This window comes from Apteryx mantelli, chromosome 1 (assembly GCF_036417845.1).
Source record: "Apteryx mantelli isolate bAptMan1 chromosome 1, bAptMan1.hap1, whole genome shotgun sequence".
In the NCBI taxonomy this organism is placed as follows: Eukaryota; Metazoa; Chordata; class Aves; order Apterygiformes; family Apterygidae; genus Apteryx; species Apteryx mantelli.
This window is the reverse complement of record NC_089978.1, coordinates 158,880,009-158,893,256: the sequence shown is the minus strand read 5'-3', so window position 1 is coordinate 158,893,256 and position 13,248 is coordinate 158,880,009. Positions and strand designations below refer to the sequence as shown.

Below are 13,248 nucleotides of genomic sequence, written 5' to 3'. Positions count from 1 at the left end.
GAAAACATCTTTCATGCTTTACATTTACACCCTTCCATTTTATGAAGTGTCCCTCTATTCTTAAGTTATGAGAGAGATGTAGAGAGGCGGATGGCCAGGCAGCCAAGGAACTCACCTTGGCAGCTGCACTTTTTGGCACAGTTGCCCCAAAGACCCTCACAGGAAATGCATGATTCTTCCTCAGGAAAACCCCAAATGTGGATGGATTCCGCTGATCACGTGCGCTTCCTTAAGGGGAACTCCAGTTTCTCAGAAAGGAGGAGTAGTTTATTCCTCCTTGTGCCGACTTCAGTGAATCTGCCTCTCCTGGTTTTTAGTTTCTGTTTTTAAACAGTTGGTGCCTTGGTAGTTCTGCCAGTATCAGGAATGTCTCTGACATCAAACCAAACCAGTATACTTAATATTAAGTTGTGCAGCCTGGAAAAGATGATCTAAAAGTCAAAAATGCATGCTGCTGACTCAGGATTAGTTTTGATCTACCATGCTCTCATTAATGCCAGAGTGTTCATATGCACTCAGGCACCAGCAGACTTCAAGGTTTATGTCTGTACGTTGGATTGACAGGGTAAGATGTGCCACTGGCGGTTGGTGCAATTGCTTTCCTTTGCCGTTGCCAACCCAGCTTATCTGGTGAAGACAAATCAAAACACAACTTGCAGCCTGCACAATTTCCATTAGCTAATGTGCCCTGCCCATTCCTAATAAGAGTCTTTGTTAGAGGGCTGTCTGCTTGACATAAGCCTGCTGCAACGCTGAATCTGTCTCTGTTGAAGCCTGTCGTAACATCCCACACGGGCCAGTTCTCTTGTTTGGTTGGAAAAGAGAGTCTAAGCAGGGGAAACAAAAACTATTTCAAAGTGAAAAGCTGTCTGTGTAGGCACAATTGCAAGCACCTATTGCTTGTGCAAAAAGCCAGCCTGGGGATGGGTGAAGTAGGTGATGTAACTTTACATGCACCTACCATTTTGAAAGTCAGGCCTACTGAGGGCCATAGAAATATGGCCTTTGCGTTTTTGACATGCTTTGCAACATGAGTTAAAGGGATGAGGGTCAGATCAGAAGCACCTTGAAGACAGCAGGATCTTGGAAGATCTTGGGACCTACAATTCCTTTTTTCTTATCAGGGAGGCCTTGTCCAGGTTGGACAGGTTGGGTGGAGTCATTGTTCAAGAGCAGCTTTGCTACCATTTTCTGTACTGTCCCTCTTACATGGACTCCAGTTTCATGGGCTGCCCCTCTAATACTTTCTACTGACATTTTATTTATTGTCACTTAGACAAGGAAATTTAAGCTGTTTCTGAGAAATGCTCCTCACTTGTGTAGATTTTTTATTTTTGATTTAATAAAAGAGAGGCAGTCTGTCTGCTGATGTATCTGTCTGTCTCGCACAGTGAGAAATGCTGACTTCTGCTCTGCTGGTAAAGCACTCTGATTGATGCTGGTGTCCACAGGCCTTGCTCAGTTAGGGCTGAGCAGCTGGTCTGATAAACAAATCTGTACCCAATTCCAGTTTCCTGAATGGAAAAACACAGCTCCTTTGTAATGTATTGTAGTCTCATCTGATATCTGAACAGCTCTGTGTCTCTCTTTCAGTAGAGAGCTATTCCTCTCATGCCCAGCTGCTTATCTAATACTATTCAGACAGGACTATGTCATTGCTCCTACTACTAGAGGGACTCTCCCTAACGAAGAGGGTAGTCCCTTCAGAGCCTGCTTCTGTCCTTCCAGCCACCTTACTTGTGTCCCCGAACATGAGTCAGGTGTGATACTGCTCTTGGTGCTCCCAGCCCAGTGCGGTGCCATCAGTCTCCTCTCCACCAGCCAGCCCACAATGTGGGTCCTTGTACTTGCCCACATCAGGATGGTTCTTGCAGCTGGCAAAGCCTTACTATATCCCGGTGCAGAGGGCAGCCGGCAGTGTATTTTATATGGGATTGGGAGTCCTGGAAGTGTGGCAGAGGGAAGGAGTTCCAGGTAGCAGATGGAGTGCACCCAAGGCAGAGGCTGTGGTTGTGTTTTGAGCATCTCTGTCAGCTGCATATTGTACCATGTGATGTGGAAATTTAGACAAAACAAGCAGTCTGCAAGGTGCAAGGCAAGTGGCAAAAATAACTTCTCTGGGTCCATTTTCACCCTCCCAAGCAGGTGTATCCACATACTGTGTGCGCAGAGACAGGGGGAAGGGGACTGATTCCTGTCTTTACTAAAATCTCTGCTGCTTCAGATCTCAAAAGGGACAAAGCTCTACAGTTTTCTGGCCTGCTTCTGTGGCATGACCCAGAACTATTCCCTCTCCTTGAATAATGCCTTGAACTCCCCTCACCTTAACTTCTTCCCAACAATACTTTCACCAATTTTTGGAACAAACACACTTATTCCATTAGCTGTTCTTGCTTTACATCAGAGGTGGGAGCTCAGTCACACTGGGGACACACCACTTCCAGAGTCCAGGGTTTAGACCTGCACTCAGCCATGGCGGCACAATTTCACAATAATGCAATAACTGAGAACAGATTGAGTCTGCAGGCACAAGCCTCCCATGTGTAAGCACTGTGCACTGTGCTAGTGGATCAGCGTAGACGAGTCTTATCTGCAGATTAAATGATTCAGTGGTCCTTACCTAATAAGTGAGGCGTTTGTGCCTGGACCCTGGCACTGAATCAAGATTTATGCACTGCAGTAGAGAAAGGAGCTTAGGTTTGTTCAGTTCTCTTCCTGAAAAGGGAGGAAGCAGTTTTCTTCACAAGTAAATCCAGGTAGTCTCCTGGGGCTGAGAGCAACAATAATTTAGTTGCCTCTTTTAAATCAAAGCTGTTAAAAAAAAAAAAGGCTTTCTTCTTTATTCTTCATTCATCTCTTTGCCTCCTCCTCCTCCCTTCTCTGACTAGCACCAGCCTGTGGTTGTAGCTCCTGATGTGAACAGCTCTCAGGAGCCGCATGACTGTCCATCCTTTGCAGCTTTCCTTCTGCAGATGTTGCTGAGGGGCCTCACCTTAGCAGCCTTTTCATCTAACTCAGCAATGTAGAAAATTACAAGACAATCAAAATTTGGAGCAGGTCTGGGAAGAGCTTTTTTTACTGGGGGATTGTGGAGGGCCCACAGGTTAGGGGAGTGGTTCCCAGGATTCTTGTGAGGATGGAGATGGGGAAAAATGCATGCCTGGAAGAGGAGTCCATCTTTAAAACTTAGCCTCTTTATAGGGATTATACAACTTTATATGGACCCAATACAGTGGTGACAGCTGGGCCTAAGGAGGGTTGTTGCCAATGCCCCTGCGTTCCTCAACCCAGGCAGTGAGAAGCTGCTGGGGCTACTTCAGGCAGCATGTAGCAGCCAGAGTTTCCTTCTGAAGGAATCTGAAAGTCTTCAGGTTGCAAAATATTATCCAATTCCTGTGTGGAGCCGCCAGTGCAGGATGACCCGAGTCATGCCTGTGGCAGCACAGCTGGAGGGATGGTTGCGTAGCGGAGCGATGGCCCAACTCACAGAGCAGAGATTGCCACCTGACAAGCGGGGCACCAGCTTTGAAAAAGCCAGACACCGTACAGAGAGTACAAGCATGTGATGCATAGCTTTGTACGGGCTCCTCTCTGCTTTGACCAAGGGGCTCCTAGTCAGTGGGAAGCATGCTCTTGACCCATTCCTCCTGTGGAGCATCTGGTGACTGATATGCACGTCCTTTTTGTAACCCCCAAATCCTCTTTTTTTTTCTCCTCACACAAGCCTTGCAACCCCTTATTCTCCTTTCTGATCCCTGAAAAGTTCTTTCTGCTTTTAAGTTCCTAAAGTCCTTTAACTTCTGTTGGGGTGGCAAGGAAAAAGACCATCTGATGGGACCAGAGAGCCATGCTGATCTGAAGAGTCCAAATTAAAAGGTGCAAATGTGTTTGATGTTAGGGTTGAAATGCAGACCATTTTCAATGTCTCCTGTTCCCAGTTCAACCTGAAACATGGCTGCTGTTTCAGAAGGCAGGGACTTTTTTCCCTCCTTTACGCTCTCTGTATTGATAACTTTTACTGCTTTTGCTATGGTTTCCTAAAAGTATTTGTGATCTAGGAATGAAAAGGACGCGATCCTGTGCAGCGTGCTCTAGGTGACCCTGCTTGAGCAGGGGGGTTGGACTTAGACGATCTCCAGAGGTCCCTTCCAACCTCTGCCATTCTGTGATTCTGTGAAAAGTGTTAGCTAAGAGCTAGATATTTTTGCTGTCATCATCATGACCATTATTAGGAATCCCACCTAGGTGTGGGCCACCACTTATGCTCGGTGTGTGAGGATTCTTGTTAAGATGCAATTTTTCCTCTGGTCCACAGCAAGCCTGGCCCAGTGGCACACAGCAAATTCTGCTTCCTCCTGCCTGGCAGCAGCTGACTGGAGTTGCTACCCACACGTCTGTCCAGCACGCAACTGTCATCCCAGAGTCCATGGCTGGGACCCAGCCACTGGCAGACTGGAGGTAAATGGGAAACACTTGCAGAATGTATATATGTGTTATCTGTGAGACACCCACCCATGTGTGCATCTGAGATGGTCTCCGTACTGGGGCAGTTTCTGATAGGGTTTGTATACAAGAACTAATATTGAGTGCGTGATTGTGGCCTTTGACAGTGGAGATTCAGCAGCTTGCTGATTTTCAGGAAGCACTTTCAGATTGCCTGTGCAGGCACAGGAGAGTGCACTATAAAACCAAATTTTCTCCCTAGCGAAAAGATAAGCAGTCTATTCTCAATCGTAGCATCATCTGAGTGGGATTTCAGGGCTCCCTGAAGTACTCCCCAGTTCTGAGGAAAACAGGAGAAGAGCTGGGGGCTTTGGGGAGAGCAGGCCAGTGGGCCAGCGTCTCACGGAGGCCAGTGCTGCGGAGCAGAGGGAGAAGGGGAGGAGGTGGCAGCCCCCAGCACCCCACAGCTGCGCCTCAGATTGCCAGAGCTACGGGCAGCTTCTCAGTTGACTGTCCTTGAAACAGAGCATCATGCCCAAGGCACTCCCTTAAATCCCTTCCAGGGGGGAAGGCTCCTTCCTGGGAAAAACCCCATCAGCATGAGGTGGCGGGGCTGGAGATGGGATCCCAAAGGTGCCTGGAGGAGGGCACCTTGGTGAAGCTGGTGGGAGCCTGTTAAGGAGCTGATAAAAAGCCAATGGTTGCATTTCCAACGTGTGCCTGTCTCCCCCCTTTGCAGAAACACCCACGCTCACGGCAGCCACTATAACCCCATCATGCAGCAGCCCGCGCTGTTAGCTAGCCATGTGACTCTTCCCGCAGCCCAGCCCGTGAACGTGGGTGTCGCTCACGTCATGCGCCAGCCGCCTGCCACCACCACCTCCGCCAGGAAGAGTAAGCAGCACCAGTCGGCACCCCGGTGAGTGTGTGCGGCTGCCCGGCCCTGCCGGAGCAGCATCCAGGGACTGTGCGCATGCACCTGTGTCCAGGGGGAGCTTGCCTTTCTGCAGTGCTCGGCCTCGCTCGCCCCGGTGGCCTCTGGGTAGTGTTTCCGTAGCACAGACAGGAGCAAAATTAGGTGTCCGGCGTGGGGTCTCCTCCTCCTGCTCCATGGCAGGGTATTGCCCCGTTTCTGGTAGGGAACCTGGAGTCACCCAAACAGCAGTCTGTGCAACTGCGATTGGTGAAACCTATTAAAGGGATGTCTTAGCAGAATTAGAGGTTATTGAACCACTTAAAAGCCCCATTATATCTACTTGAATGCCTGTATATACATAGAACAGAGGAGGTATAAATAAAGACAGCATGGTAGTGTGGGTGGCATACAATTTTAATGCTCTGTGTTTGGGATGACCACATCATTTGTGAATGGCAGAGCCGCAAGTGAATTATGCAAGTCCTCACAAACCAGTTTTGATCAAAGTGCCTATCACCAATCCCCTGTTAAGACACATGCATGCAATCTATATGGTGTTGGTGAGACAGAGTCCTTCCCTGGGTTGTTCTGAATGCAGCATTGAAATGCAGACATGCTCACATGGGTAGTATTTACTGACATCTATGGGGCAAAGTAAGGTTTGTTTCGTGGCCATGAATTACTAGGTCATGCTTTTTGTGACTGGACTCTTTACTGCTTCACATCTTGTACAGCCAGGTAAGGAGAGTGGAGGGGTAAGAGCTAGTCAGCTGCATTTCATACCCAGCTAGCACTCACTCTGTGCAGGAGTTAGTGGCTGGAGGAGATCCAAGACAGAAGAGTCAGGCCATGTTCATACAGCTTATTATGCCACTGTGATTACCTGAGACCTTGTGGTCCCTGTAATTAAAAATGTAGCTATGTTCTCAAGTGCTGGTGTCACTGTGGCGCAATGCCCAGTTGCCAAACCTTCTCTTCCCTCATGGTCTCAAAGCAGCATTCCTGAGGGTCACTGCCCACACTTCCACAGGGTAGTTGCACCTTCAGGGGACCACATCTTCAGGAACATATGCCTCATGTGTGCACATAGGATCTGCCTTTTCAAAAGCAATTGCATGATGACCTATATTCTGAGTTCTAGGCCATGCAGAGCAGGGGACAGAGGTGGTTTTCGGCCACCTTCAAGCTCTCTGGCTCCTAACATAGATGGTTAGCCCCTATCTACTGATTTACAGCACTATACACCAGCAACAGATATCCGTGCTGGCCATTTCATAATTATGGCAGCGTAAGACAGGGAGCATTTTATAAGGACATCTCATACAGAGGCAGTCCTCAAATGCTTGGATCTGTCACCTCTAGGGCTGTTTGGCTCTGCAAGAGGTGGTCTAGGTTCTGGTTCATAATATGTCAGGGAACACCTAAAATTGTAGGATGGTTACAGTGCCTATCACAAATGTTTAAGAAGTATGCATGACTGTTCTGGCAGAAGTCCTCTGGACTGTGAAACTAGCTCCTCTGCTGAGCTGCCTTTCTTTAAAAAAAATAAATAAATAAAACAGAGCAGGGAGAGATCCAAAATGGGCCACCACTTGTGCAGTGATAAAAACAGAAGAGCTTGTGGTTTTCCTGGGTGACTGGACTGAGGCCAGAGGAGCTCTGAGTTTGCAACCAATTTGACTCTGGTTAAGAAGCCACTATTTAAATCCTTCCCATTTATCTGCTCTCTAATATTGCATTTACTTTGGGTGGGCTCCAGCTGTCTTAGTCCATTCATAATACAGAGCAGAGACAGCTATGTCCCCAGCAAGCTAGTAAAAGGGGGTGCCTGTTGCAACAAATGGGCCTATGTAGGGTCTTCTCTCTTCCTTCCCCCTTCCTGGGCAGGGTGTCTGTGCCAAAGAGGAATCAGACACTTTCAGAGCAACTGCTTTCTGCAGTTCTACATTTTCATTAATTGTGACGCTTTTGTATCCAAATGAGGAACGTGCTCCTTTTGACAGAAGGGTACTCCATGCTGCTCATTGGTATTCAAAAAGCACTGCAAATGCTACTGTGCAGTCATTTGTTATGCAAAAGACCCTGTATAAGTTGGTATAGTGCGATATGTCCATAATGACTTCCTTTTGATAGATGTCACCTATTCTTTTTGTTAGCTTTCAGACCAAACTGAAAATGCAGCCCAGGCCCCACTGTAGAACAAAACCAGAACTTTGTTTTTGCTTTTTGAATCTGTGAATGTTCTGAATTGGGAAGAATAAATACAAGTTAAAATAAAGAAAGAAAAAAGAAAACTTGGGAAATTAGTGAAATGAGTGTTAGTCAGTATGCTTTGATAAATATTTGCACCTGCAGACTTGCATGTGCTGCATTCTTTGGTGGACGGATTCTGTGTTTAGACCTCTGCTCCAAGTAAACCCTCTTGTACTTTCATGCAAGGAAACTGAAGTAGAAAGACTGGAAAAAAAACAGAGCTTGAGAATTTTTTTCCATTGCATGATAAAGATTGTTCTTTTCCTTCTGATTTATATCTGCTGCCTCACATGGAAATGAAATGAAATGGAACTGAGTTTGTGCCTTCCTGTCTGGGTGCTGTAATCCATGGGACTCCACTATCCTAAAGTATGAAGCATTGGCTTGTTAATTGAAAAAATTCTTAAGCATAAAATTGAATTTTCAATTAAAAAAAAATCAGTTTTCATCATAAATGCCTGCTGTTTTCCACGACAAATTCCAAAATTGCCTTTAGCTTTTTCTGGCCAAAGAAATATGTGTTTAGGCTAATATCTGGTCATGCTGCATCATGCAGCTCCTCAGGTGTGTGAGAAAGGGATTATCATTTGAGTACTTTTTCTTCTGTGACAGCCATACTATGCCAGCCTGTCTGTCTTTGGTGTGTCTGGGCTGTGTGACTAGCCTCTACCTCCCAGCACAAACCATACCGAGGAACTCCCAAGAGGCAGCATTTCTGATTTGGAAATTTCTGGGAAAAACAAAATTGTATTTTTTTCTGAAAGAAACTATTCAGCCAATTATAATAATGTCATGTGAGGCATTCTGTCCTTTGAAGAGATGACTGTGCCAATTCTGCAGTTTTTCCAGACCCCATAAATCAGTGTGACAGAATCAGAGGCCAGGAATCAAAAGCCATGGCAACGGGGTGACTAAGCAGCCTAAGTTTTAACCAACTAATGGCCTTTTTCATTTTCAGAAATGCATCCACCTATGAAGTTTCATCCTCTCAGTCCATCAGCTCACCTCAGCGGTCGAAACGAGTGAAGGAAAACACCCCTCCTCGCTGTGCCATGGTGCACAACAGCCCTGCCTGCAGCACCACCATCACATGTGGTTGGGGCGACGTGGCGACCAGCACCACTCGGGAGCGGCAGCGGCAGACGATAATCATTCCTGACACCCCCAGCCCTGCAGTGAGTGTCATCACTATCAGCAGCGACACAGATGAAGAGGAGGAGCAGAAGCATGCGCCCACCAGGTGAGCAGCAGCTCAGCTCTTATGCGTGTGGATAGGAAAGAGGCAGAGGCAGAGAAATGCTGTCAAGTCCCAGGAGTTAACACTGGATCTCAGCACCCAGATTATCTTTGCTTTGAGAGGAAAGGTGATGGGGAGGCTAAGATGGGGACTCTAGGTGCCATTCCCCTCCGTGCTGTACATTCGCCATGCGACCTTGGAAACTGTCACAGTCTCTCTGTGCCACAGTTCCTCATCTATTAGAGGATATAATGGTTTTCTCTACCTCGCAGGACTGTTGAAAGCAGACTTTAGAGATGCGATGGTAATGAGCCCCTTTAAGTCAAATAGCTATTTAAAACAAAGACACAAATAAGGGCTTGGAGGGAAGGTAGTTTAAAATTGCCTTTTCTCTTTCGAAGCGATCCAAGCACCTGTAAAGAGCATTACATGACACCTTCTGTATGTGGCATTTTCCATAAAAAGGTCCTGAAAACACTTAATGGTTGTGTCTTAAACACTTAAGAACAGTAAATACATTGCAAGGGGGTTGTTCAGTTCTGACTGTATTGACAAAACATCCCTCAACTATTGTCATAAGGGGGATTAAATTGATGGCTTTTGACTGACTCTGCAGAGAGGCATAGGTAAGGATGTAAAGACTGTGGTGACTGAGTTTGCTTCTCAGAGAATTAACTCACCCAAGTCAGAGTGAAGAGTGAGGCACAGGACAGCTGCCATTGCTGATCATGTACTGTGGATGAGAGAGGACTTCATTCTCCAAGACTGCCTTTTCAGCGCCTTTCATCATGTAGGTGCACTCTAGGTTTTCCATCTGATGTCAGTCACAAGATGTCACTCTGTTTTATAAGTTGTGGAGAAGCAGCCTTGCAAACAGCTGAATAATTATAGCACCTTTAAGTTGGTAACTGAGCTGGGAATCTTCTAACCTTATCCTTCTAATGTTGTCAGGAGAGAATTAGGCTTCTCTTTTTGTTGTTTGTTTAGAACATGTTCCATGGCAGATTTTCCTTTAATCATTGGAAATATCTATCTGTATCTCTGCATCTCTGCGCTGTGGTGATAAGTGGAACACTGAAAACGTGCACAGAACAGATGAGATGCATTTGGCCTCAAGGAGCTACAAATAATTGTTACAGTATTCCTTTGTTTGGTAGGCAGATGTTATTTGGTATCCCAGCAGAAAGTATATTTCCAGGAAGGGCTGAATAAAGGTCAAAGGGGAAGTCAGGTGAATTAGAAATAAGGACTCCCACCTATCAGGATTCTTATGGGAAAAGAAGGACAAAAGAGATGTTGAAAACTAAGGTTGTGAGGTTGGACAACATGAAGATGGCAGGTATCCCCAGGGTAAGGGGAGCTATTTGCAAGCATGTTTACCCACTGATGGTGCCAGTCCCAGGCTTCAGGAAAATTATGTGCAAGTACTTTTACTTACTGCCTGCATATCATCTTGGCCCAGAGAGGGGTGAGGGGAAGAGCTGTGATCCTGCAACCACTTTAGCTGACAGTTGTCTCCTCAGCCTCAACTTTGCTGCCATTTGACCAGTTTCTTCACTTAGCACCTGTCCGGGGAGAGAGACAGAACAAGGTTCTGGAAGATGTCTGGAAATGAAGTTGGGAGTTTGGGGTATTTAAATGTTTGGGCAAGGTTTGCAGAGGGGTTAGCAAAATAGTCCCAGGAGCCAGACTTATATAAACAAACTGTCTTTCATATGACTAAAGCATATTCAGGACACGTTCCTGCCTGGGATCAGATCCCTGGCTACTTTTTATATCCATATGGCATATCTATACGGAGTGCCAGGACTACAGCATTCCTGGAAGGCCAAAGCTTAAGTGCTAGATTTAATTTCTGAGCAATGTGGAGACATTTTGCATGGACACAGCCTGTTCTAAGGCACATTTTGGAATTCCAGAATGAGTTAAATTGTCTGTGTATATATAACCAGAGTGAGTAGAGAATTAGGGACAGAGACACAAATGGAAAACAGCATCTCCAGAATGAGAATTTTTGGTTAAAGTCTCAGGGAGAGTGAAATCAGCTTGTTCAGAGCCTTCTGACCTGGACAGACTTAAGGCCAGATTCTCAGCTGGTGTAGAAGAGTGTAGCTTTCAGCCAAAGCAGCCGTATCAGCATTTAATACCAATGAACTTGGCCCCTGCCAGGTTTTTCAATTGAAAGTGTGTTACATTTAGGAAAGTACCTCCTGGTTTTCTTACTCATAGATTTTTTTGTCTCCAAGAAAAATAGGAGTGACAGTGAAGTATATGCTTTAGTGTAACCAGTACCCAAATGTTCAGAATCTGCAACTGAGGCTAAAATGAAACTGTGCAAAGAATGCAGTCTCACCCATATTTATGCAAATATTGCCCTATTGGGCAATAGCTGTGGTATGGGGGTGAAAAATAAGGAATAACTTGAAACTCACTATTGGTGACATCCTAACAATGTTAGCTTTTTCTAGGTCAGAATACAGAAATAATATTGTCATTGATAGATCAATCAAAATTTACTGCCTGATCCCATCCTATTGATACCAATGGTATCTTTGCATTAGCTTCATTAAGTTGGATCAGCTCCTGAATTTGCTACAAGACTTCCTTCTGTTACTTTCTGTGGGGCTAGACATTTCTCTTTGACCTGTGAGACTAATATTTTTTATTGCGTTGATTGCTCGGTGAAGAGAGATTAGAGCTACCTGTGTCTGTGAGAAGTAGATCCTTCAACAATATGAGAGTTTATAAATCTCACTTTAAAAAAGACTGGTAACACTGATACAGTAACATACTTTTAGTGCGGTGAAGGAGCCCTACAGTTTGGAATTACTCTGACAGAAAAGCCTTTTTGTAATACCAGAACAGCAGAGAGAGCTTTTCTAGTACAGGAGATGCAACATTTTTATTGGTGGAAGAAAAATCTGAAGAATCCTGTGTGGTATGGGCTGAGTTTTCCTTTACCTAATGAAAAACGCAGATGTTAAGTGGGATGTTTCTGAGCTCACCAACTGATGCAGCCAGCGCTCCAGCACTTTGCTCATTCTTGCTCGCGTGTGTTTTGCCCTGTTGACGGGTGTAGCTTGCTATAACCTTTTTAAAATCGATGGTCATCTAAAAATGGTGAGGTCCCGCTTTCTCAGGAGCTGCCAGGGAGCTCCCACAAGGTGGGCTCTGGGGGACCTGCTGCCGAGCCTTGTCCGAGGGGGCCACCTGCTGGGCCCCAATCCCAGCAGCCGGGGGCAAAAGTGCTGAGGAGGGACCGTGGGTAGCTTCAACAGGGACTGTCTTCGGAGAAATGGTTAGTGTTTTTCAGGGCCCAAATTTTTCATTAAAACTGTCAGCTTGTCAAAACCAAGGCTTTTTGCAAGATACATGGAGATTTTACAGTAACGACTCCGACATGGTGAAATCTAGGGAAGTTTCAAAATTGCAGAGGGGTCTGTTTTGACTTTTTTTTTAAGGGAGGAAAGTATTTTTAAGGGGAAGACTTCTATTTTCTGGTTCTTTTTTTTTCCTTTCATAATGTAAGAAAACAGTAGGAAACATAAATTTTAAAATGGTGAAAATAAAAAGGGAACATTTTGACTGAACGAAACCATTCTTACCTTGTTTCTGATGTCCACAAAGTTTTCCATTTGACTTTTTGTCCTGTAGAAAGTAGGAAAAAATATACATATACAAACCATTAAATGGACAGGAAATGATTTCATGACCCTGTTTATCAGCAGTAGATTATTAGAGTCTCAGTTCAACATCCTTTACAAAGAGATTCTGTAGGCCAAAGAGAGGCACTGCTGTGCTGTAAAGTAATGCCCTGAATGTTATTTATTCTGGAAAGAAGACTTTGGGTCTAACTGTTATCCGTAAAGGACTTAGGAGGGTAAAAACAGAGCACAGGCATGACAATTTTCTTATAAATATATTCCTCAAAGTTTTTCTACCAAAATGCTCTAGTTAGAAAGTCAAGCAGATAGACAGACAGGCCGACAGTGCGTTTGCAGTCGCAATAATCAGAGCAAATATCAACAATTGGCCACTTGGTTAAGTACTCCCCAGCCTGCACCTTCACATGGTACAGTGGTTTAAATATAAATCTTCCCTTGATTAAATATTTCTGAAGCTAAGGAGCGGAGGAAAATAAAGCAGCAACTTAAATATAGGACAGACAGGCACAAGTGCATCTCAGGATGACTAAATTGTGGAAAAGAGGGAGGGAGGGAGGGAGGGAGAGAACACGCATGCTCCTGTGGCACCACGCACACGTCTGGGCCGGTGGTGCCTGCAGCAGGGGGATCCTTCCACATGCTGCCAAGGGCAGCATGGCTGAGCCTGGCCAGGTGGAGGGGTGGAAAGGATGCTAGTGGAGGCAACTGTTGTCTGTATGACTCTCCGTCCCAAG

General features: G+C 45.5%; 1 protein-coding gene across 5 annotated transcripts in view; it reads left to right on the top strand.

The window, feature by feature from the left end:
* Nucleotides 1-13,248, top strand: part of HIPK2 (homeodomain interacting protein kinase 2) — a 139,108-nt gene that overhangs the window by 116,469 nt on the left and 9,391 nt on the right. For 4 of the 5 annotated variants that reach the window (XM_067308191.1, XM_067308177.1, XM_067308186.1 and 1 more), the window contains exons 10-12: nucleotides 4,316-4,458; nucleotides 5,183-5,362; nucleotides 8,571-8,852. In XM_067308191.1, the coding sequence (XP_067164292.1) occupies nucleotides 4,316-4,458; nucleotides 5,183-5,362; nucleotides 8,571-8,852 (605 nt within the window). The remainder of the gene's footprint in view (nucleotides 1-4,315; nucleotides 4,459-5,182; nucleotides 5,363-8,570; nucleotides 8,853-13,248) is intronic. The other variant, XM_067308198.1, reaches the window with a different exon arrangement.